Source organism: Epinephelus lanceolatus, chromosome 20 (genome assembly GCF_041903045.1).
Source record: "Epinephelus lanceolatus isolate andai-2023 chromosome 20, ASM4190304v1, whole genome shotgun sequence".
Lineage (NCBI taxonomy): Eukaryota > Metazoa > Chordata > Actinopteri > Perciformes > Serranidae > Epinephelus > Epinephelus lanceolatus.
In genome coordinates this window covers 34,943,180-34,967,558 of record NC_135753.1, presented here as the reverse complement: position 1 = coordinate 34,967,558, position 24,379 = coordinate 34,943,180, and the positions used below count along the sequence as shown (strand labels likewise).

Sequence of the window (24,379 nt, the reverse complement as noted above, 5' to 3'; positions counted from 1 at the left end):
CCAACATTTTCCTACTCCTCCTACCATCATCCTCACTGTCCTGCAGGGCATTCAGTCTGTCGGCTGTGGCGGACAGCAGCACAGAGCGCTGAGCTCCAGCTCTTATAACTGAAAGCTAATTGGACGAGGATCCATGCTGAGTGAGATGAAATTAATCCACAGAATGAAGAGCGACAGGGAAAATGGGAAATGTGACATTCATATCTGTTAGCACTACTATTACTGTAGGTGCCAGCCTGTCACTTTATCCTGGGTTTAATCACACAGGCAATTTCAAGAATGTGATGGAAACAAATGAATCAGCTGCATTTGTGGTATGTGGATAACCTGGATATTGGGATGATGCATAGCAAAGTATAAAAAATATCTAAAATCATGTTTTGGTTTTATAACAAATCTAAACCACTTCTAGGGAATGGGAACGAGTCAGCCATTTTGGAAAAGATAAGGGTAAAAGCTATCCACAAAACAGAACTCAGTGAATAAGATTCAAACACCAAATACGGCGTACAGTCAGACACAAAGACAGGCTAACATTATGTGTTTCATTTTGCAAGACACCGGTAGGTTAATGATGCATGATTAGCTGTCGTTTTGTTAGCATTTAGTTAGCATAACCTTAGCGAGCTTATCTTTTGTTCGGATGACTGTGTAGTTGCTATCTGGCCTGCAGATCTGAAATACTAAACTAAACTACAGCACTTAACAGAAATCCTAATCTAGCTAGTGTTTTGGAGGTGTAACTGCAGAGTGACACAGACACACCAGCGCACAAGTAGAAATGCTCACAACAGCGTAGGCTCTGCACAGAGCTGATGGTCTAGTATAAATCCTGCTTAAGGGTGAGAGCAGGTTATTGTTAGCCTTCACTTCCTGTTGTTTGGTGTTATTGGACAAACTCAGTCCCCTGCTAATAAAACAAATTCACCTCTATATTAAGCCTCAGGTGGCATTTCAATTCCACTTTTAGGATTTGTCCACCTGTGACACAGCCAGTCGCTCATCAGGCAGCGGCAGGATGGTAAAAACAGCAGCACCAGACACGTTCCCATCACTCCATCCTGTTCGCTCTCCTTCCAGGCTGCTGGAAGATTATTTTCATAGCAGTGACAGCTCAGTCTGTGCCCCATCTATCTCACTCTCCACCTCCTCCTTTTGAAATACAGCTTTCAATTTTTATAGCCACCTGTAAATGGTGAAAGGCTCTTGAAACATTTCAGTATAATTTAACGCACACATGGCAGGAATTTGAACTTTGAATGTAGGATGTGTAGTTGTCTGGTGCTCAGCTCAGACTGCTCTTTGATGGCACTCAGTCAAAACATTTTTATATCTGTCTCCCCTCCTCCTCTCTCATCTCTGTCCCCTGCTGCCTGCTGGTTTAGGATATCTCCATATTTCACAGACTGGTACAGAAAAGCACCAGTGCCTGGCTTGTTTACTTGTTTTGCATAATTAAGATGCTGAAAGCGGAGGCTTTGCTGTAACTGACTGCCTCCCACTGAGGTTTGTGCCGTGCAATCACTTACCAGAAAACCCACTACCACAAAAACCTAGACAGCAACATGTTCTCTGTCTCTACAGTGCATCCTCTGCTGTCCCTACCTGTACTGCTCCATGAGCTCGCACCCTGTTTGTGTTCCAATTTGTCTTCTCGGACTTCCATCGTCAAAGAAGAGACGGAGTTCAGCAACATCAGTCTTTGCTGCATTATTGTCATGACAACAACAAATTACATGGCTGTTGGCAATGTACAGTACCCACAGCCTCAAGGTCATTAGTGCTAGCAGGAAAAGTTACAATTTTCCTCAAATCATATAGCACTTAAAACCCGACAGAGCTGATTCAAAGAGAAGCATCAGAGCGAGAATAAGGACACAGAAAAAATGAAAGGATGAGGAAAAGTAAAATAAAAAGTCGTAAGTTCAACAACTCAAAAAAGTAGAAAATGTAGTTTAAGTCGGCGACTGAACGGTTCAACAGAGTGAGATCAACTAAGGAAAGTGGCATCTTTTGAGAGAGCCCCGTTAACAAAGCACTTGTGCGGGATTTATACTTCTGCATCGAATCAATGGCGTACCCTACGCTGTACCCTACGCCAGCCTGGCGTGCACCTCCCCAGAAATGTAACTACACCTCACCGAGAAGCAGACCTCCTGTCTATGTCTATAAGCTGAAACCATTTCCCTCAGTGGACACAAAGCTTTAATTTACTTTAATTTCACAGATAAGAAACAATATCTTGTGAAGACAATAAAGCCTCCACAAAAATAGCATTTTAAGTCTTGTGTGTGATTTATCCTGGCTTCATATGAGCAGAGGAAATCTCCGCTCGTCGCTAGGCTAATTTATACAATGTAAAATGCCATAGGCTTGTGCAAATAACGTTAGCATGTTGTATTTGTTTGGAAAACATGTTTAGTATAAGACAGTTGTTTTGTCAGTGAACCTTGTGAGTTGTAATGGAGCCGAATGTTGTAACGTTGCCTTTGTTACATGTTGCTGTTGTCCCTGGCTTCATGTGAGTAGAGGAAAAGTCTGCTAGCTGCTAGGCTAATTTATACAATGTAAAATGCCATAGGCTTGTGCTAAAAACATTAGCATGTTGTATTTGTGGGGAAAGTTATAGTGAAGCTGATTTGTGTGCTTGTGTTTGGAATTATCTCCATTAAGCCATGTTTAATGTGTGTTTAATGTGTGTTTTGAATCAACTTAACTTCTCTTCTCTGCACAGAGCTGACGCACATTATTGATGAATCGATGGCACAGTGGAGTTTAAACTATTACATGTCCATTTGATGATTTCATGTGTGTCTGTATCAAACTGAAACTGTACCCTTAGCAAGTGTGCTGTCAATGTAGCGTCTCATTAACTTCAGCATCTGTTGCTGTTCCTAGGGCAACATTAACTGATCCTTAGTCTCTATGGCAACTCCCCCATCCCTGTTCTTCCTCTTGTCCCTCCCCAAAAGCACTCCGCGTCTCTTTCTGTCCACCACTGGAAACCTGTAAATAAAAATTTGACCTTTGTCAACATTTTGTCTCAAAGGCAGTGCAGTCTTCAGTGTCTGAAATCCAGTTCAGATCTGTGGTTATCAGGTGATCACGTAAAGGACTAAATCACTAGAGTGACAAATTAGGATGCTGTTAATAGCTTCATTATCACCTGAACACTTTCAGTGTGCCTGAGGTTGTGTTTGTGTCTCTGTGTGTGTATTTCCAACCAATCAGAGCCTTTTTCAGGCACAGTTTTATCATACTAAGGTGCTAAGTGGACCTTTTCCAGCTGCTGAGGTATAAAGGGCACACAGTGCATGGTGCTACCTGCTCGTCTGCCGTCCAATCATCTGTCTGAGAGTCCTTTTAAAAGCAGTAAGAACTTCTGGTGAAGCGTTAATGCTGCATCCTTTTCTAATGGAGGCATCCACTCTAAGAAATGACAAGTTTTCAGGTTGTAAAGCTGAACTGCCCGTTCCTGTACACTGTGAAAGAAATGTGTTGATTGTGTTTGGATGTATTCACTCAAATAACATGATAGCATGGTGAATATTCTGGTATCAAGGTCTGTGAAGTTTTTAACATGGTAAAATACCTCAGCTGCAATCTGTGGTACAGAAACTGTAATGTACAGTGTGGGGACAGATAATGATTAAAGGCACTGAGACACCATGAGCCTCCAGAACAACGCAAGTACTGGTTGATTTTTCTTATCTATAGAAATGTAATGGGTGAATGGAAAACCATGTTTTCGACATATATACCCTTAATTGTTGTTTAGCTGACAGTCGTGCTGGGCGACATGGCTTCAAAATAACATTGCGATATTTTCAGGCTATACTGCAATATCAATATTTTAAAATGTCCTCTCAACTACTGTGAACTACTAAAATACTAAATTACTTACTGAACTACAGTTGCAATAAAGTTAAATAAAGTAGCTACTGTCATATAAATAAGTTAAATAAGTGCCATTATAATAAAGTTCAATAAAATACTGCACTAATAACGATAAAGAAAGTATTGTTATCATTTAATAATTAAAGAAAAACCAATGGTGCTTTTATTTTGAAGCACCCAGCTTGCAGTCAACAGTTAGATATCAGCAGGTAGCAGAAAGTTAAACTGTTGCTGCCGCGCCGTTGTGAGCTGAAAACACAGTAACAGCACAAGTCGCACTGGTGCTCCATGGTCACAAAATGGGACTAAATAGTTGTGGTCTGGACCCTGCAGATACAGAAACACCTCACCTGCTTACACTATCGTTAAACTTGATAAATTAAATTGTTACCAGGGCACCATTAAGCATGATCATTTATTAACTATAAGCTGGAAACTAACACCTCTCCAGTTTGTATATAAATAGTATTTGCTACTGGTCGCAGTGGTGCTCCATGGTCGCAAAATGTGACTAAATGAGGAGAGTGCATGATGAATTATCAGTGAGACACTGGAGAGAGTGACAGAACTGAAACATTGAAGTGAGTCTCACGTTGACAATTCCAATATAGTCATTTTGTACATCCCACATGAACAAGCCGTGATACATCGAGTATCATCGACAGATCACCCCTAACTGACAGCAACTGCTCGTACAAATACAACAAAATATGTAATTTATCAGTGCCTTCCTAAATGACCAATATGACCTTTTAAAAAATAATTGCATGCACATTTTCTTGACTGCCTCCTCTATCTCTATGGTTAAGGTTTGGTTAAATATGATATAAATTATATAAAAACGACATCACTCTACTTCTATTCTTCTGAGAGACAAAAAATTTTATTCACTTGTCATTCATTGTTTGAAATATCTGAACATATGTCTGTATTTGTTTTGTTTCTCTACCCTTTACTCGAGGTTTTTTCATTTATTTGTCAGCATCTGTAGTTCAGCCTGCATCCAGAGTGCCTCTATTAAAAGCCCAGTGTATATAAACACCAGGCTATATTTATTTAAAATGAATGGTTATGGAACAGACTTCTCCCTAGTGTCTCTCTTTCATATTCAAAGCACACAAAATGACAATGGTGTCATGCTAACAGAGACAAAACACTGTATATCTAATGGAATTTGAGTGTACCTGTAAGCATCTTGTGTCTGTACATTAGGGTGCCCTGCCTGGGAAGAGATGTTTGTATGTGTGGGCTTATATCTGTTTACCTATCCATATGCATGCCTGACTTTTTCCCTCCCTATGTTTATGTGCATCTCTATCTATAAGCATCTCTTAAGTGTAAATCTACTTGTTTGAATCTTCTTCTTCTTGTCTGCTTCTCTGCCAAAGATCTGGTCCTAAACCTCGCTGCCTTGATGCTCATCGATCTTTTTCCGTGCCTCTGTCAGTCTCGTGTTTTTCTGGACACTCGTCTGCCTCAGATCTGTCTCCTTCCCGTCATTCTGTTTTCTTAAAGGCTCTCTGTGTGTCTGAAGTCAGCCTGCCTGGGGAGCGGCTAGGCCTCTTCTTTTTTCAGACGCTTTCATCTTAGTATCTATTTTTATTTATTTATATTCAATAAAAGCTGAATCCGCAAAACACCCTCTCTCCACTGCTCACACAGAAAACTCTCATCCAAATACAGAGTCAGTTTCAGCTTAGTGTAACTGGCTGAACAAACCAAGACTCAATGTCGTGTCTGTGTTGTGACACAAGTTTTAAATAGTTAAAGGGTTGAAAATGAACAAAGCTACAGCACTGGTGATCAGGACACTGAAGACACACTGTCTTGGACAGACCTACTTGTTTGCTTACCTGCTGCCTAAGCAAAGCTCAGAACATAAAGTTGCTCTGCTAAATTGGAAATCAGGTCAACTTCTTTTTACAGAGGAAAAGTTTTAAAAAGAGCACATAAAAGATTGATTATATGGATATAGTCTATACAGAGCTACAGCATCCAGTGCCAGCAAAGCAAACTTTTCAAATCATGATTTGCACAAGTTTCAAGTAATTGAACATCTGGAAACAGTGTAGCAGAATAAGGGCTCATTTATACTGCATTTACGTATGGAAATAGATCTGTCCGTTTCAAACATCACTGCACTCATACTTCCATGCGTCCTTTATGTTGGCAATTGTACCTTCTTTGTATCCTACGGTTGTATCTCGCTTGAACTATGCCACACTGCCCCCACAATCTCCGGTGGTACTGCTCCATTTCGTCCGTATCTGTAAGCTTTCAGAAAACGTGCAAAAATATAGATGAAATAAACGCAGACCACAGACAGAAGGCTCCGTACATATACAGATATAACGATGAGGATGAAGGAGCCTTAAGAGTAATGACATACTGCATGTAAAGAACAACCCCGTCTCGCTCCGAAGTCGTCGAAATCTGGCACTTGGGCAGTGACTTCCGGTGTCAGACACCGACAAAAAAGCTGTCCTTTCAAATCGGCATGATGCGCAGCTAGTCACCATTATAGTTTAATGGTGCCCAGTGGTGTCAGGGGGAAACACGGCAAGACAGGAACAAAAGTTAAGGTAGCTGAAGTCCGAGTAGGGCTGACTTTTCTAAATCCGGCGCTTGGGCAGTGACTTTCGGCGTCAGACACCAACAAAAAAAGCCGTCCTTTCACGTTGGCATGGTACGCAGCCACTCGCTGTTTGTTATAGTTTAACTGTTCCCAGTGGTGTCAGGGGGAAATGTGGCAGGACAAGAACAAAAGTTAATGTGGTGGAAGTCCCAGTAGGGCGGGCAGAAGGGCTGGTGTATGGGTCCGACATCCACCGACTTTCATCCAGGAGGCTGGTGTTCACCTCCCCTAAAATTGTAAAGCCAAGCTCTTGTTGTCTTTTCCTAAAACTAACCATGTGTGTTGTTGGCAAAACGTAACTACATGCTTTTGTTGAAGGAAAAAAAAGGTCAATTTGGGGAGCTGAACTGACATAGTGCTTTTATTTTGAAAGAGACTGTATGCAAACTGTACATTTCTTGTGAAAACGGAAGTGTATTTTGAAAAAAGACTGCATGTAACACGCTGAAGTTGACATGGCGTCCCAGAACGTCCATGACCAAAGGTCAATATGTGACGAGGTCAGAGTGAGAATGTGTTGGTAAAGAACTGTAATGATGGAGGACATGAATGTGGGCTGCTACACAGAGTTTTAGCACCATGGACAGAGAATTTAGTCTGTTTTAGTAGAGGTGAGTGTGGACCGTATGAACCCCAAATTACTTTTCATGAATGGAAATAACCTCTGAAGATGATTTAATGTAACAAATACTCTTCACTGGCATACAGCAGTGAAAACTATTTCTCACCAAATATTAAAACAGCCTCCATCCTCTGAATAAATCTCACAAAATCAACATGAATGCGTGTGCCGCACACTCACAGCTGTTTTGAATGCGGGAGACAAACTCTAAAAAGGGAATCCAAAATTTCCCCTGACTGAGCTGATACATCCACCTTTTTAAAATGTCAATACCAAAATGTATGAAATGTTAAGCAGAGCCCACACCGCTGCCCTGGAGCCATCTCCCTCTCTGTGGGTTCAGAATGTGTTGCTGGAGCACGGTGCATCTTCTGATGAAATAACCCGCAGTGACGTACGCTCTTGTCCTACAGTTAGCTGTTGGCTTTTACAGTGGTGCCAACGAGGCGAAATCCCAACACTTCCCCTAAAGCCGTCAAAAGGCATTAGCTCACCCTCGTTCGGGGATGGGGCCATACTGTACAAATGTCCCTTCTGGGCTACCATCTAACAGCCTGCTCCCCAATGAAAGGAGCCCGAACAACAACGAAAAGCACTATGTGGTAAAAATAGACCGCTGATACAGTATATTCACGCCTGCCTGCCTTTTGAGGATTTGTGTTCGTCCTCGAATAGTTTGATGAGTCAGTTGTGTACTGTGTGTGTGTGTGTGTCTGTGCAGGGAGAAGGGAGCACAGTGGCGGTATATTTGTGGCCTTTATACCGGCTGGCACCTGTGTTTTAGCTCTGTCTGAGAGAGGGGGAGGGGTGCTGGTGCTGGAATGTGCTTCCTGGTTATTTTGGTACCACATCTTCCTTTTATTTGAAGTAATAAGTTTAGAGTAGAAAGAACCACATCAGGAAAAAGAGCTGGAAACAAGACAACCACATATCATCACCTAATAAACAGGGATGTAAGAAAATGTCGGCACACTCGAGCAGTGTGACATCATGTTCTGCGGTACTGTATCGATTCTCAAAAACACTATCAATGTTTAATTAATAGTTTGCATGCAAAAATTTGTGGCAGTGGTTCGTGTTGTGTCAGGGAGACGTCAGAGATTTGGTCCAAAGTGTACTGGAGCGCACAGACGTGAGGCAACAAACTTTGTTTGAGGACTAATATTTTGACACTAGCTGCGTTTTTATCCAAGCAAATGGTAAATATGTTAGCAAACTATTAGCTATTTAGACATCCAACCTACACAGAGCTAGGGCTGCCCCCAACAAAAATTTTCCTCGTCAACCAACAGTCGTCATCAGGGTCCATCAGTGGACTAGTCTCCTGCATGTTTCTGATATGAATGTAATGATTAAATGATATATTTTGGTGGTTTGAGTTGAAGGTGTGAGAAAGAATAGTATCAGTAACATTGTTAACACTGTGCTACATTACAGAGAAATACAAAACCGTACTAATGAACCTTCATTAATGTAGGCCTATATTTTATCTCCAAGTGCACGTCACACACTGAGCGAGCCGCCTGTTAATGACGCTGTGGGCTAATGGGCATGTAGCTACTTCCATGTTTCAGATGATACGTCATGTTTGTAGTCGACCAATGAAGATGAGTTTACATATCACCTTGGGTTCGTCCTTCACCTTCTCAAAATGATCCCACACTTTGGATTTCCTGCCCGACATGTTATTAACTAGCCTGTGGAATAACCGCAGGTACCAGCCCTGTAGATTAACCTGACTCCTGTCTGACTGCTGAGCGTGGACACTTCCTGTGTCTGTCCTTTCAGATTAAAGCTATAGTGCGTAACTTCTACAGGTCTGTAAATGTCCGTTTCACCCAAGCCACTACTAGAGGAGATGACACAATGCTGATTAAGCCGATCGGCTCCTCTAACATCTCGCGTTATTTTTCAATATATATCATTTTTAATTTGCGTGTCGACCGGCGACATTCCCGCGCTGGCGCACAGGAAATGCTGCCTCACAACAGGAAGGGCAGGGGGAGGAAGAGCGGAGAGTGTCATAGCAAGAGGTAGAGTGCAGGTAGAAAGAGAAAGCAACATGGCGGAGAAGCGGCTGAGACACGGTTCAGAAGTGGATCCTACCACAAAGAAAAAGCCTGGACGTTCGGCTGAAGGTCTCTTAGCAAAGAAGGAAAGTGACCGACGGAGAAGGCAAACAAGGATTTGTATTGGCGTCGCTTTTCCTCGGTGGAGAGCCCTGAAGGAAGAAATTGGGCTGAGGGCAGACACGGATGTTGCCTTGCTGCTGTTGGATAAGTAAGTGACTTGGTTTATAATTATATTATGAGTAGTATGTGTTGCTGTTACATGTACTGGACCTAGTACTTTATTATTTTCTTGGAAATGGTGCTATGAACGTAATGTAATGTTAGCAGCCTGGTGTTCGCCACGTTGTGTAGCATTGTGTACACGGTGAGAAGCGAGTGTTACTCTGTGTACACGGTGTGTGGCAACTGGCGAGTGTTACTCTGTGTACATGGAAGTGCCGCCAGCTTTTTAGTTGTAACAACACATTATCCGCTGGGAGGTGACAGAAGTTACGCACTATAGCTTTAATCATCGTAAAACTTGCCGACTAATGATCTCTCTTGTCGACTAATGTTTGGTCGACTATTAGGGGGCAGCCCTACACAGAGCATCATTAGCGCTCATCTGGTAGTCCCGTTCAGGGCAAATGTAAATCCAATATTTATTTTAGCTCTGTTTTGGGCTGCACCACCTCCTGAGAAATACATCTGGCTCCTTAGCTGCTAAATGCTCAACTATCTTCACCAGCTAGTTGCTAATGTTGTCTATTTGCTACTGAGCAGGTCATGTACAGTCTATCACAGCTTTTTCATTGAAAACAGCTGCCTGCTGCTGCTGCTGGAAACAAGGTTGGCGAGAGCGGTGAGACAAAACAATACGCAGAGAGGGAGGTGGGTCTGGTGATAATTCTTTGTGGTGACCCCATTTACCTGCCATATAATCATCTGGCTAACTGCTATCATAAAAATATCTATTACTGCAGCTTTAAGTCTATTTTATACAACTTCAGCCAATAGAACCACTATAGTCAATACACAGTGCATTATTCATATGTACATTTCTGTCTTTGTATATGTGTGGGTGATGCTAATGTACCTGTACACAGTTCAGAGGTGCTTAGATGGTTGTCATGTGCAGTCTGAAGGATACACTTTGTACTGTCTATTAATAGCAGGGATGTAACAAGGTAGACAGAAAACCAGGCACAATTCCTGGATCTAAAAATACACAGTGATAAATGAGAAGTATTATTTAATTGTTTAAGCTGGTAGCTCACTCGGTGTGGATACACAGCATCTACCACCGATAGGGCTGGATATCGTTCAAAAAAATAACCAATACCAGCACCCTTAAAGTGATACCGATACCAATAGAGTGCTTCATTCAATACCCATGATGTGAATGAGTTGGGGTGTAGTGTAGCCATACTTTAGGGTGCTTTCAGCCCTAGAGTCGTCTCCTTTGGTCCGAATCAGGGACCAATGTTGTTCTGAAGTTAAATAATTGCCTAGAGTTGGTTCGTGTTCTCAGCACAGGGGGTCAGGATGCAAAAAGGATCAAATGCAGGTACCGTTTGACTCAAGACGTTTTAATACCACCTGGTACTGTGTTATTCCAGTTGATACCATGAAGGCATCAGGTCCTGATGTGCAGCCCTATCTCTGAACCTCCCTTTATCTTCTTTCTCAGTATTTAAAACATCACCCTCCCTGAGGTTTACATCGTTCTCCATCTCTATCTCGGCTTCTCTGCCTCATTTTTCCTCCTGTATATCTCTCTGCCATTAAAAGAAGGGTTTATAAATTATCCTTATATATGCCTGTCAGCATTCGTTTCAGCTCTTCATACTCCTCCATCAATCCCACAAGTCTTCCACAGCCTCCTCTCTTCCCCCTTCATCCTTCGCCTCTTTCTCTCCTGTGGCACAAAAACAATATTTTCCTATCCCTACCCCCGTCCTGTACATCCCTCCGTTTCTCTCGAAAGTATCTGAAAGCCGTTTTTATTTCTAACTCTAATTTACTGTGGTTTAAGCAGCTTTTTTTTTCCTCGTATGTCCACCTCCCTCCTCCTCACTGTACTGTACTCCCCTGTCTGTAACCCTCCAAAGTCTGGCTCTTTATTGTGCTCCACATGCCTTCTTATCTTTTGTACAAGGCTTAAATACCAGTCTTGGTGACAAAGACCCACCCCTGGACACTGACAAAAGGTCTCATTACACAGAGGGAAGACAGAGCCAGCTGCACTCAGCACTCTGTCTCACTCTTTTTTCTCTCACATGCACACACACACGTACCCAAAAACACATACAGAACACAGTGTGCACATCATGTACGTCAAATCGGATGAAGGACATTCACTGCTGTCATGTCTCGCATGTAACACGCATACAAATGTGAACTGACAGCAGCCGTTTCGTCCACAAAAGCCGCATTAAACTTCTATCTATGCGACTTGGAAGTGGCAAAAACACTAATGCAAGCCCTTCCGTTCTTGTGGAAAGCATTGATCAAAGCTGCTTAATAGCCAGGTTCAACACTCCGCTGTTCCTGTGGAGAGCTGAAGGCTTGCTCAGTCCTCATTACAGCCTCCGACGGGAGGCAGAGACAGGAAGTGTTGAAGGGAAGGACAAGGAAATGAATCCTCTGGAACTCTGCATCCTCATAAATCACAGCAGCACACGAAAAACACTTCAACTCCTCGGGAAAGGACGAACGCACACACAAGCACACTTGCAAGTATACACATGCACAAATGCCAATACATATACACTCAACATACACAAGCACATACAGGTCACATCCACACACCCACTCACACACAGTGTCAATCAATTCTATATTTGGCTTCCCGTCTCTTGCTGCTGTAAACATGATTATTTCCCAGTTTGCTGAGCAACCCTGATACAAATTCATCTACATTTAAACAAGAGCTGAACATGATACAGATCAACAGCTCTCGTTCAGCTTAACATATTAATTATTTAACTTAATTAACATTATCATCTCATGGTCTGCTGAAACCTCTTCTTAATGTGTCACACTGCTACAAAACTAGCAAGGTGGCCAACACATCCTTTTCCGGGCTCCTGTCTTAAGCCCAAAACACCTTAACCAACTCCTTTTAACTGTGAATTCTTTCCCAACCTTCTTCTAGATGTCTGAGCTCTTAAAGGGTATCTTTGGTATTTTTCTAACCTGGACTCTATCTTTCCATGTTTTTGTGTCCAATGACTGATGAGACTGATCTACTATTTAGTGAGAGAGCTGCAGCCAGCAGCAGCAAAACAGACTGTGATGTAACCACTTGCAGCAATTGTGCACTGTCAATTTACGTCCCCTAAATAAGGTTGCTTTCAGACCTAGGGTTGTCTTGCTTTGGTCTGAATCGGGGACTTATTTTGTTCCAAAGTTGTATAATTGCCTAGAGTTGGTTCGTGTTCTCACGGCAGCATTTACAAGAGGACCAGATCAAATGCCTTGTGTGAGAAAGCTGCTCTCGATTGGTCAGAATTTCCATGTGGGAAAAATCCAGGAAGTAAAGCAAATGTTGAAGAAGAGTACACTTGTAAGATAAATGTGACACTTTCTAATGTCACAATGGAGGGACAACTACGCAGGTTGATTTTAGCGCTGGTTTCCACCAAACATTTTTGGTGTGGTACCAACAGTAACCCTTCACACATGGTACCTAGACCCTAGTGTTTCCAGTGCAAACAGTACCCTGCTCCTGCTCCGTCCAGCACTCACTGTATTTCCTCTTCACTGGTGACACAGATGGAAGTCTGCACCTTGTTTATCGTCCAGAGAACGAGGCTGCACGCCCACATTTTTAGAACAAAATAGAACAGGCTGCAGTGAGAGTCTCTCTCCATGGGATATTTAAAAATAGCAGCTTTGTGCATTTAGTCCTTCTCAGGCAAGCTCAGGGGTTTAGTGTTGCTGTAGCCCACAGGAACAACACTCTATGACACTTTTTTTTCCCTGAGGAGTAGTTCACACAATGCTCAAAACCAGCCACAACTCAGCCCTGAGCAGAGTGACCGTCCTCTACTGACCAATCAGACTGCAGTGTTCACAGCTCCACCTTTTAGTACCAGATCTGTGTGCTAGGTACCCCAACAGAGGGGGGACCAAACATGGGGACAGTACAGAACAATTCCATCGGTACCATCTAAGGATAGACCGATACATCGGCCGGCCGATATATCGGGCCGATATTTGAGTTTTTTACTTGTATCGGCATCGGCCGATACACGCGTGGGTTTGCGGATTTATTTTTCCCTGGCATGATTTACAGACAGGCATCCACGGGCAGCTCTGTGTTGCTGGAAGACCCTGCAGCACACATGCAGCAAATCCTACTGTGTACAGTTGTTGCTGTTTTATTTATGCTTCAGCTTAAATATTTGTTTATTTTATAAAGACATTACTGGAAGATTTAAGAGCACTGAACTCTTTTTTTTATTTGAATGTATAATAATAATAATAACATTCTACCTGTTCTACCTCAACTTTCCATCTTGTTTTAGTATTTTTTACTGTTCAATAAATGTTTCTTATTTTAAACTTGAGACCTGTAATATTTGTTATCATTGTGTCATTTTTTTGATGTAAATTGAGGGAGCAAAAGCAGTATCGGCCCCAAATATCGGCTCAAGAAAATCGGCAGTCCATAATCGGTCATCGGCTAAGGGTGATGGAAAAAAATCGGTATCGGCATCGGCCCTAAAATATCCATATCGGTCTATCCCTAGTACCATCCACAACTTTTCACAGTGGAAACGGGAAAAAATGCGTATTAAACTGAACAGAACCGTACTGGTCTGCTAGGTGGAAAGAGGACTAAAAAGGACCGTCTCTGTAGGGATCCTTTCCATAATGTTGTCGGCCACTTAAAATAATAATCTGAGCCTGTCAGTGACGTGAATTGACAGTGACAATGTTGCCACTGCTGGCTGCAATGCTTTTGTTAAATACGGGACTGATTGAATTAATTATTGCTGTCTCCTTTGTTAAAACAAGCTCCACATTGAAAAATACCTTAGTTACCCTTTAACCCTTTCTCTAAGGGTAAGCCAAGCCACCCTGCACAGGAAATTACTTTTGGCCACATGTATCTCCAATTTCATTCTTTTGCCATGACCCAAACCTCATGACCACATGTAAAGGTTGTATACACAAGTGTCCCAAAAGAAGTGGAGCAACCTACTCTTGTGCACATCACAAGTTAAGGTTTGACAAAGCCCATAAAACAACATAAATCTGCAAATAGAAGAGAAGTCATCCTAACAACACCTAAATGACAATCTTCAGACTTCTGTGGTGCCTTGGTATTCTAGCCATAAAATTCAGAACCAGGAGAAGAAGCAGAGGGCAACTTTGTTAGAATTAAATGCCTACAGTGAATAACTGATTGATTGATTGATTGATTGATTGATTGATTGGTTGATTTGTTGCTCAGCACCTCATCACTCCTCTAGGCAATGGCAGCCTTTTTGAATTCTGCACTCAACTGTCTGCGTCTTCTGCCAATCATTCTGTCATCATCACAGTGACTAGTCTCAACAATGATGCATGAAAGAAACACAACAAAGACACAAGAGGAATTAAAATAGGACTCACCTAACGACGCAGGAGCAGCCAAGGCAGCAATCATCACAGAACATGGAAGGTAAAAATCGACAAAAACAACAATTACCATTTGATACTTTTTTAAAGTCACAGGCTCAGGAGACACACCAGGGTGTGAACTCTTGATACATGACAACAGAGGTGGAGTTAACATGACCTTCAACATTCTTTTCTAGGAGAAGTTGTAAAGAAACTAGTGAGGAAAACAGTGTTAATTGGACACACGGGAGAGAAGAAAGAGTGACACCTCACCCCTGGATGCAAAGGAAACAGAGCATGATTACAGTGTTAACACATACACCTGGACAGAAGAGAGAAAGAGAAGGTTGGTTTTGATTTGGTGAAGATGTCTAGTGGTGTTGCTAAGGAGAAAGACTGTGATTGATTAGTAGGAGCACATCCATCAACAGCAACACTGTTAATCACAAGAACATCCCAGCGGTGCAACATTCGGGCATTAAGATACTCACAGATTAAAGTCAAGCCAATCCACAGCCTCAGGTCAACACTTGAGCTCATGCATTAGTCACTCAGAAAGAGTCCAAATTGGACAAGCCAAAAAGCCCCAGTCAAGATTTTTAGATATATGTGTCCATGCAAGGGGTCTCATTATCGATCTAACTCCTACTGGGTAAAAGACAACCAAACACTCAATCCTGCCCAAATAGCATTTAAAATCAGTTTCAAATATATGGAAGACTCAAGCTGGATGAAAACACCATGCATGACAATAAACCACTGGTCTTTAGTCTCTAGTCACTCTATAATTAGCTACTATTTTCTCCAGAGCTGACTACAACCAACCTTCGATGACGGGGGCAACTGGAGGGACCATGGCGGGTTCATCCATGGGATCAGCAAAGCTGGGAAAGAAGGGCTTAGCTGTAGGGTTAAGACCAGATCCTGGGGTGGCCGATGGAGGGGAAGAGGGGCTGATGAGTGGGGATGCTTGGAGAGGGAAATTCTTTGCTCCTGGAGAGGTGGGACTCTTGACAGAGGAGGAGGAGGATGAAGAACGAGACTTCTTGGATTGCTTCTGGGCTGATTTGGCATCTTTGTGCTCTTTGGGCTGGAATTCCTGTGCTGTGGTTTTGGGGGAGCGGAGAGGAGCTGGGCTTGGAGTATCGAAGGACAGCCCTAAGGTTACAGGATGACCTGGGGCGCTCATGTCACTGAAGTCAAAGAGCTCGCTGTTGCCGGTCACGTTGGAGTCATTTAGGAGCCATGAAGCATCTGAAGGTGAAAGAGGTGGGGCCGTGGCTAACACCTCGCCTTTTTGGGAAAGGCCTGGGCTCGGCTGGGAGGCAGGGCTGAAAGCAGAGGTGTCTCCCTCTGGCATGACTTGCACATGAGACTCTAGGAGGGAACTGGTGTTGTCAAACATCCCGCTGTCAACCAAGTCACCACCAGGTGAAAAGGCCTGGCTGCTGTTGCCTAAGCTTGCATTTTCAGTATCCATCAGGAGGTCGAATGGATCATCAGGGCGAGGAACCATGGGGAAGGAGCCAAGTGTCGCACTGTTGGTGGTGGAGGGCATAGTGAATGGAGGTGCTGTGGCTTTCAGCTCGCTGTTCAGGACCAGTGGGATCATGGGAGCAGCTGCTGGGGAGAACAGGTCCTCAGACAGGGGGGACGGGACCAGGCCTTCTTCTGGGAAGACCTCCTGTTTCCAGGGGCTCTGGCTGGTGTCCATGTCTACGAACGAGGCCTCCAAGTTTGCCTGAGTAGAACTCCCCAGATCCAACAACTTCTCCTCAGTGATTTGAGAGGTCACCGCAGCCGAAGGGACAAACGGTTCTGCTCCCACTCCCCACTCCTCTGGAATCTTCTTCCTGCTCTTACCCTTCTTCCCACGGCCTCCACTCTTTCCAAGCTGCTCCTCCCAGCCACCTTCTCCTCTATCCCGCCTTGGGCCAATCCTGTGGTAGAACTCCTCTGTGTTTTCTCCTTGTGTCTGCACCTCAGGGTGACCCCTGCTCTCGGGGTGTTCGTAAGATCCCTCATCTTTCTGTCGCCTTTTCTTCTTTTTCTTTTGTTTTCGGTCTGAACCATCTCCCTCCCTTTCGTCGCCTCCAGCATATGCAGTGCTCTCTCGGACAGGCCAACTGTCAGGTGAGTCATCAGGGCTGACTGCAAGATGGCCGCAATGGCGAGTGATCACATTGGCAACACTGGGGGTGAAAGGGAGGTCTGCTGATAGGATGCCAGCCCCGTCTGGCCAGCAGTCACCTACGGCACCTTGTTGTGGGTGAAGAGGGGAGAGTTTAAAGTTGGGGGAAGATGGGTATGTGGATATGAATTGGTTCCCTTACTCTAACTCAAACAGAAAATGTAGCCGTTTTCTCATATGAACTCCGGACAATGCCTGGCACTGGCTTCGCTGGACATTGTCCGAAGTTTCCCTTTCACACATGTAGCATACAACAGGAGACTGTCTGTGTCAAAAACATTGTCACCTACCGGAAATATTACAATTTAAGTAAGGATGGTGCCTGAGTAGAGTAAGATTACACCTCGGTCAGGTAGCCAGAATTTGGTCATGAACCACAGAATCTTGTGCTGTTCCTTGAATTTGTTTGATGATTTTGACTTCGCTCTTACCAGCAGAAGTTTCCCTAATCTTGTCATCTCTCCAATTAGAGATTTTCATTGACAGCTTTGTGTAGATGACTGTTGTTTCCCTCCAGTTTCATGCGAGCCGCATGACGGAAACGTCATCAACATGCCCACTCGCTAGCTCTGAATTCTCCGGACAATTACTTGCTCTATTCACACACCGGCTCAATCGAACATTATACGAACTTTGTACCAGGGAGCTGGCAAGACAAAGTCCATTTACTGTCCAATCTAACTGATTCACACATTTGCGTTCACACATACTCTGGGAAATGTCTAGATAATTTCAGATTTGCAGTGCATGTGTGAAAGGGACTGATCTGAGAAACTTAAGAATGCATCAGACAAACAGGCAAAAACAATACAACAAAGACGATCATATCACTGAAAGTGTACACACATTTTTTAAGGAGTTCTAATGTGTAGTAGCTATTCCAGTTATTTTTTATTAGCTGAGATGGTGGGAAGGCTGAGAGGATGCCAAAATGGATCAGACACAGCATCGAAGCATCTGGAGGAATTCAATCAAAGTCCAGAAGCAATGTGTGATGCTCCAGACAGCCGAGACGTAATCGCTACAGCCTTTGTGGATAGGAGCTGTGGGAGAGCTTTTTCTCCTTCATTTATCTGCACCCTTTAGTCAAACAAGCAAATGTGTTTTATTGATCTTAAAATATAACCAAATACATGTCAACCCCAAGCTGGATTTCAAGTCTTAAAATTCTGTCTGTGTCAACGCTGAGTGAATAAATGCTTGGAGGCATGAGAATACACACACACACACACACACACACACACACACATAAACACTGTGGAGAGTATTGAATTAAATGATAGAGAAATTGTACTTTTGGGTGGCTGACTCACTGCAGCCCCGGGGTCTGGTACAGTGCATGCTTACGCTGAAACTATTGGGTGGCAAAAAAGCTCTGTTTGAAATCAAAACAGAGTGTAAGATTCAGGTGTGTGTGTACATTTATGTTGCAATGTACGCGGAAACAGAGACAGACAAAACAAATAGACTGCCTAATGGTCCCACAGAAAGGAGGTCAGTTACAGGCAGCCATGATGTAACTAAAACAGCCTGGTTTTGGGACACTGTGTAATGAAGCTCAGGTAGGCGGGAGGTAACAAGAGTAGAGGGGAAGTTGCCCACTGAGGGTTGTTCTTCTACTTTGGCCCAGTTTGATTCTAGTTTTCAGTGATACACACACACAGAAAGAACTGCTAAAGTGGAGCAGCTGTCAGGCCCCATACAACACAGTTACCCTCTGGAGGGCCATATTTCATGTTAACAAAGCCCCGACAGAACTTTACTCTCTATACTGTATGTGCACTAATTGGGAGAGTCAGAAAAAGACATCAGCCACATGGACCAGAATGACTTAAATGTTGAGTCGTGCAACCTCATTAGGCTGGGGGAGGGAGCGGGGGGGTCAACAAACAGCCATCTCACTGTATGTGCATATACTGCAGTTGATCTATTTCTGGCCCGTCCTAGCTGACATTGGGTGAGAGGCAGAGTACACCCTGGACACGTCACCAGATTATCACAGGGTTTACATACAGAGACAGACAACCATTCACGTTCACATTCACATGTACGGCCAAATTAGAGTCACTCATTAACCTAGGCTGCGTGTTTTTGGACTGTGGGAGGAAGCTGGAGCACCTGGAGGAAACCCACGCTGATACGTGAACATGTAAACTCCGCACAGAAGGGCTCCCCCACGGCACAAAGATGCAGCAGTTAGCATTGTCGCCTCACAGCAAGAAGGTTCCTGGCCTTTTAAAAGGCAGTATGATTCAAATGCAGAACTGCAGTGCGCAATGCGGCAAATATCCTTCTTGCTTACTTCTTGCTTCTTGCTTACTTTCATATGACGCTTTGATCAAACGCTATCACACACTGGAATAAAGCCGAAGCTTGTTGTTGAGGTGTTTGAAAATAGAATCAATTTAATTGCAAAAACTGCCATTCATAGCTCTTCCAAATATAAAAACACTCTTCAAATGGTGAAAACCATTCAAAGAGTAAAATTTAAAACTGTCAAGCGGCGTCCTATCATCCACCATGCAAACACCTCCACTGCATATAAATTAGCTGCTTGGCAACTTTAAGGCCGGAGAATGAGCCGTAAATAACCTTGACCTGCAACAACAGCACAGGACTACTTAAACCAGAGTGCTGGTATATACAGAGATGCTGAAGGATCCAAAGGCCTGCATACCTCCAGGCAACTGCCATGAGACTGTTCTGCTCGCTCCCAACCTTTAATCCACTACTCACCAACAGCAACAGAGTCATGACAGTCTGAAGCACCCTCTCCTTACTATATCATATCCCATTCTGCCGCATCTTCCTGTGTACACTCAAGTATGTTAAGTGTAAAAAGAAAATTGCTTTCAAGTCCTCCCTTATTTGTTTTCCTTTACCTTCAGCACTCCTCTGACGCTGTGATTGTAGAGTCAGATGTATATATTACAAGTAAAAACTAATGGTGGTGTATACAACCCCAATTTCACAGAAGCTTGGACGCTGTACGTAAATAAAAACAGAATGCAATGATTTGCAAATCTGTTTTGACCTGTATTAAATTGAATACAGTACAAAGACAGCGGATATTTAATGTTCAAACTGATAAACTGTGTTGGGTTTTTTGTAAATATACACTTACTCTGAATTTGATGCCTGCAACATGCTCCAAAAAAGTTGGGAAAGGGGCAACAAAGGACTGAGAAAACTGTGGAATGCTCAAAAAACACCTGTTTAGAACACTGTACAGTTAAACAGGTTCATTGGTGATAAATGATAGTATCATCATCATATGAAAGGGGCATCCTCGAAAGGCTCAGCTGTTCACAAGCAAGGATGGTCACTTAGTGAAAAAACTGTGTCAGCAAACGAACACGCTGGTTCCCAACTGGTCCAGCGTCAGGGTCCAGATTTCTCCACAGTCATTAGTTCAAGGTCCACACAGTAAAATACACACTTGTGTTTGGCCATGTCATCAAGCTAGTTTGCTGTCTCTGTCAAGAAGCTGTCCATTTGTTACTCAATTTACAACTGGGAACGGCACTTCAAAATAAAAGCTCTGTGCCTAAAAATCATTGTTCTTTGAAATAAAGTGTGTTTTTTACAAACTTGACATGTTCCAGAGTCACTTGCAGTGCATTCAGAATGGACCCGCGACCCACTTTTGGACCACGATCCACCAGTTGGGAACCACTAATCTAACAAGAACAATGTTTGTCTATGAACATCCTTTCGACCATTTTCATCCGATTATCCAGGGCCGGGTCGCGGGGCCAGCAGGCCAAGCAAAGCACCCCAGCCGTCCCTCTCCCCAGCAACGCTTTCCAGCTCCTCCTGGGAGACCCCAAGGCGTTCTCAGGTCAGATGAGATATGTAATCCCTCCAGTGTGTTCTGGGTCTGCCCCGGGGCCTCCGATCAGTAGTGATGGCCAAATGAAGCCTCATGAAGCATTTTCTTTATTTTCTGAGCCCACTAGATGGCGCTCATGGTTTAAAGAGAGAGGCTCAAAGAATGGCAATTCAATAAGCTTTTGTTGGGCACAGAAAATAAAGAAAATGCTTCATGAGGCTTCGTTTGGCCATCACTACCTACCAGTGGGATGTGCCCAGAACACCTCTAATGGGAGGCCCCTTATGATGTGGAGGAGCGGCAGCTCTACTCCGAGCTCCTCACCCTATCTCTAAGTCTGAGCCCAGACACCCCACAAAGGAAACTCATTTCAGTCGCTTGTACACATGGAAATCGTGGACATTGTGTCCTCTGGGCTGAAGCGGGAGAGGACCGTCCAGATTGTTACCGGCGCCAACTTCAAAAGCCAGCATCTGTGATGATATAGAGGTGTGTTAGTGCCCATGGCATCGTGGGTAACTCTCACATCTGTGAAGGCACTTTGAATGCTGAAAGGCACATACAGGTTTTGGAGCAACATATGCTGCCATCCAGACAACCTCTTTTTAAGGGACATCCCTGCATATTCCAGGTAGACAATGAGACTCATCCTGCACATGTTCCATCAGTGTGTGCAGGTACTAGACTGACCTGCCTGCAGTCCTGACTCCTATTAAAAAACAGTATGGTGCATCATGAAGCACAAAATGAAGCAACGGAAACCCTGGACTGTTCAACACCTAAAGTCGTAGATCAAGCACGAAAGGGAAATAATTTCACTTTCAAAACTTGTAAACATGCTCCTGTCCCAACTTCTTTGAAACATGTTGCAGGCATCAAATTCAGAATGGAAAGGATTCATAATGTCGGTAGTTCATTAAATCTGCTCGACAACAGAGAGACATTCAGACTCATTAAAGACTCCCTTCAGGTTTTTAAAGTTCTTCACTCTACATCTTAGAATATGGAAAAAGGAGTTGGTGGTTGCCGCATTGTTGAGTCAGAGTCAGCGGAGATTATAAACACACACACACACACACACACAGATTGAGATAGTGAGAGAGACGGGCACTGTGTCTTCTGATCAATTTCAGGGTGGCAGTGAGGGGTTAACAAACCACAGCAGTCTCCATTTTCTCTGCCCTCACCACCTGTTACACATTGATTGAAGAGTTTGTGAATGAGTCACCTCTGTCTGCTGCAGAGTGAGTCAGGCTGTGGCTCCGCTCGCTGCAGTTAAACCCAAGCACTGCTCAGCTGCACTGATTCAAACATTCCTGTTGTTGTTTTGGTCTCTGGTTAGATTTTAGCAGCGGGAGGAATCAGACAAACCAGATTCCATCTCCAGGGTGTCTACAGGTATCAGACACTTAGATTTAATGCTTTTTAAAACCTTGTCAAGATCATTTTTAACCAAATTTAAGACTCATTTTTGGACAATTTTTTTTCTTATTGAAGCATTGCAGGTTAAGTATAAGCGTAAGTGGTAAATATATATAGTCCTGTGCAGAGGTAGGTTTTATGTAGGAAATATTCTTACTAAAGTGAGTTTGGTTAATCTACATTTTGCCAACAGGTAAGTACAAGTATAAAGTGAAACGACTGTATTAGGTTCAATAGTAGGTTTACAGATTTGTAACATCAGAAATATGGACTTTAACACCAAAGAGTTTGACTTATGTTGACCAAAGAAATTCAGACAGATAAATTAAATTAGATTAACTGTCTGTGGCAATTAAGAGCTCACAAACTCAACTTTAAGACTATTTGTTCTAAGGTCCAATATCTATAAAACTGAAGACATTTGAAGACTTTTTAAGGACCTGCAGACGCCCCGAGAACAACTCAAATGAGCATCATCCATGTGACTAGGGTTTGTATTTGTTTCATTTTATCCTATGATCCCACTCATGAGTACATGCTGGCCATGTGACACCAACACCAGTTTCCTCACACCCACAAAGCTTCAGTTATGGGGTCTCAGAGGAGGAGCAGGCTCTGTATTCTTAGACATATTTGCACAGCTTATGATTATTTCATGCAGAACAATCTTTTAACGGCTGTGTAGACACCAAATAGAGGCAGAGCCACTTTGATATTCCTCCCGCTGCTCTTATTTAGTACAGCGACACAGGGGGTTCTGCCACCTGCTGTGCAGCAGCGCACTGTGGGGGCTCAGCTGCTGTGATGCTCCGTGCATCGTTTCACTGCCCGCATGGGATGTACGCGGCAACCTACTGGCTGACACAAGCTGCAGAATGGTGACAACTACAACTCCATGCTCTCTAGGATCAGATGGGCATTGAACTGGAGAGCAGCCCCATGGGGGAGGGGGACTGAGAGGGTGGACAGTGAGGGACACAGACAGCTTCTCTCTCTCTCACACACGCACACACACAGACTAAACACATACAGTATAGGACTAGAAGCTATGGCATGATGGCAGACCCTATACTGTACATGTCAGCATCAGATCACATTGACCTTGAGCTGGATGACTAAATCACATTGGAGCTGGAGTGTGTGTGAGGAGGAAGCTATAGAAAAGACGGACAGCTGCTCTGTATACTGCACCCCTCTGTGGAACAAATGAGACAGTGCAGTACAGGGCGCAGTCACATATATATGATATATTACACTATACAGTGATCAGTTATTCCTGCTGGGGCTGATTTAAAATAATCCAACTCCTCATGAATCAACTGTACATTACAGGCAATGCTACAGAAGTGGGTCATATTACAGTAGCTTAATAAGCAGTATTTGTCAGACGTTACAGAGATCTAGCAGTTAACACGTTGGTATATGAGGGTTTTGTTTTTACCTGCTGACACATCCAGAGGGCTGCGAGGTGGCTGCGGTTCAGGCAGCATGGGGCTGTGCTCCTTAGGGGCCTCTGAGCCCGCCGGGGGTGTGGGATGCTGGGGTTCTGCTATACTTGACATCCTCTCTGCCGAGAGGGGTGCAGCCCCCACCTCCACGTTGAGCCCCATCCCACCAGGCTGGGAGAAACCTGACAAGCAAAGGCAGACAAACAGATATTGTAGAGTTAGTGTTGGTGATTCTCTTCGCACTGATGTCACTGTTGTTAAATATACACTGTTGTTGTTTTTCTTTTAATGGTAATAAACCTTCCCATTTAACGACGGGTCGCCCAATGACATCATCTGCACTGCAAAATATTTCCAGGAAATTACAATATGTAACTGTAATATTTCCCATTAAATTTTCTCATTATTATCACTTCACAGGCTTTTACTGTGATATTCAACCAAATTCAGAATTTTATTGTGAAACTCATGCAGGTGAATGTAGTAAGTTTAACTGTGACATTACAGTGAAATACAGTAATTCTACGGGAGTATGTTTCTAAATCACAGTAATTAAATGTACATAAAATGTGAAGTTACAGTTAAATTCAGTAATTTACAGGAACTTACTGTTATATCAGTAATTTAATGTGCTTTAACTGCAAGGTCACAGTTAAATATAGTCATTT

At 43.4% G+C, this 24,379-nt stretch overlaps 1 protein-coding gene across 15 annotated transcripts in view; it reads right to left on the bottom strand.

The window, feature by feature from the left end:
• Window positions 1-24,379, bottom strand: part of LOC117264706 (uncharacterized) — a 170,532-nt gene that overhangs the window by 57,520 nt on the left and 88,633 nt on the right. For 14 of the 15 annotated variants that reach the window (XM_033638896.2, XM_033638893.2, XM_033638894.2 and 11 more), the window contains 2 exons: window positions 23,705-23,893; window positions 15,644-17,077 (listed from right to left, as the gene is read on the bottom strand). In XM_033638896.2, coding sequence (XP_033494787.2) covers window positions 15,644-17,077; window positions 23,705-23,893 — 1,623 coding nt within the window. The remainder of the gene's footprint in view (window positions 1-15,643; window positions 17,078-23,704; window positions 23,894-24,379) is intronic. The other variant, XM_078162459.1, reaches the window with a different exon arrangement.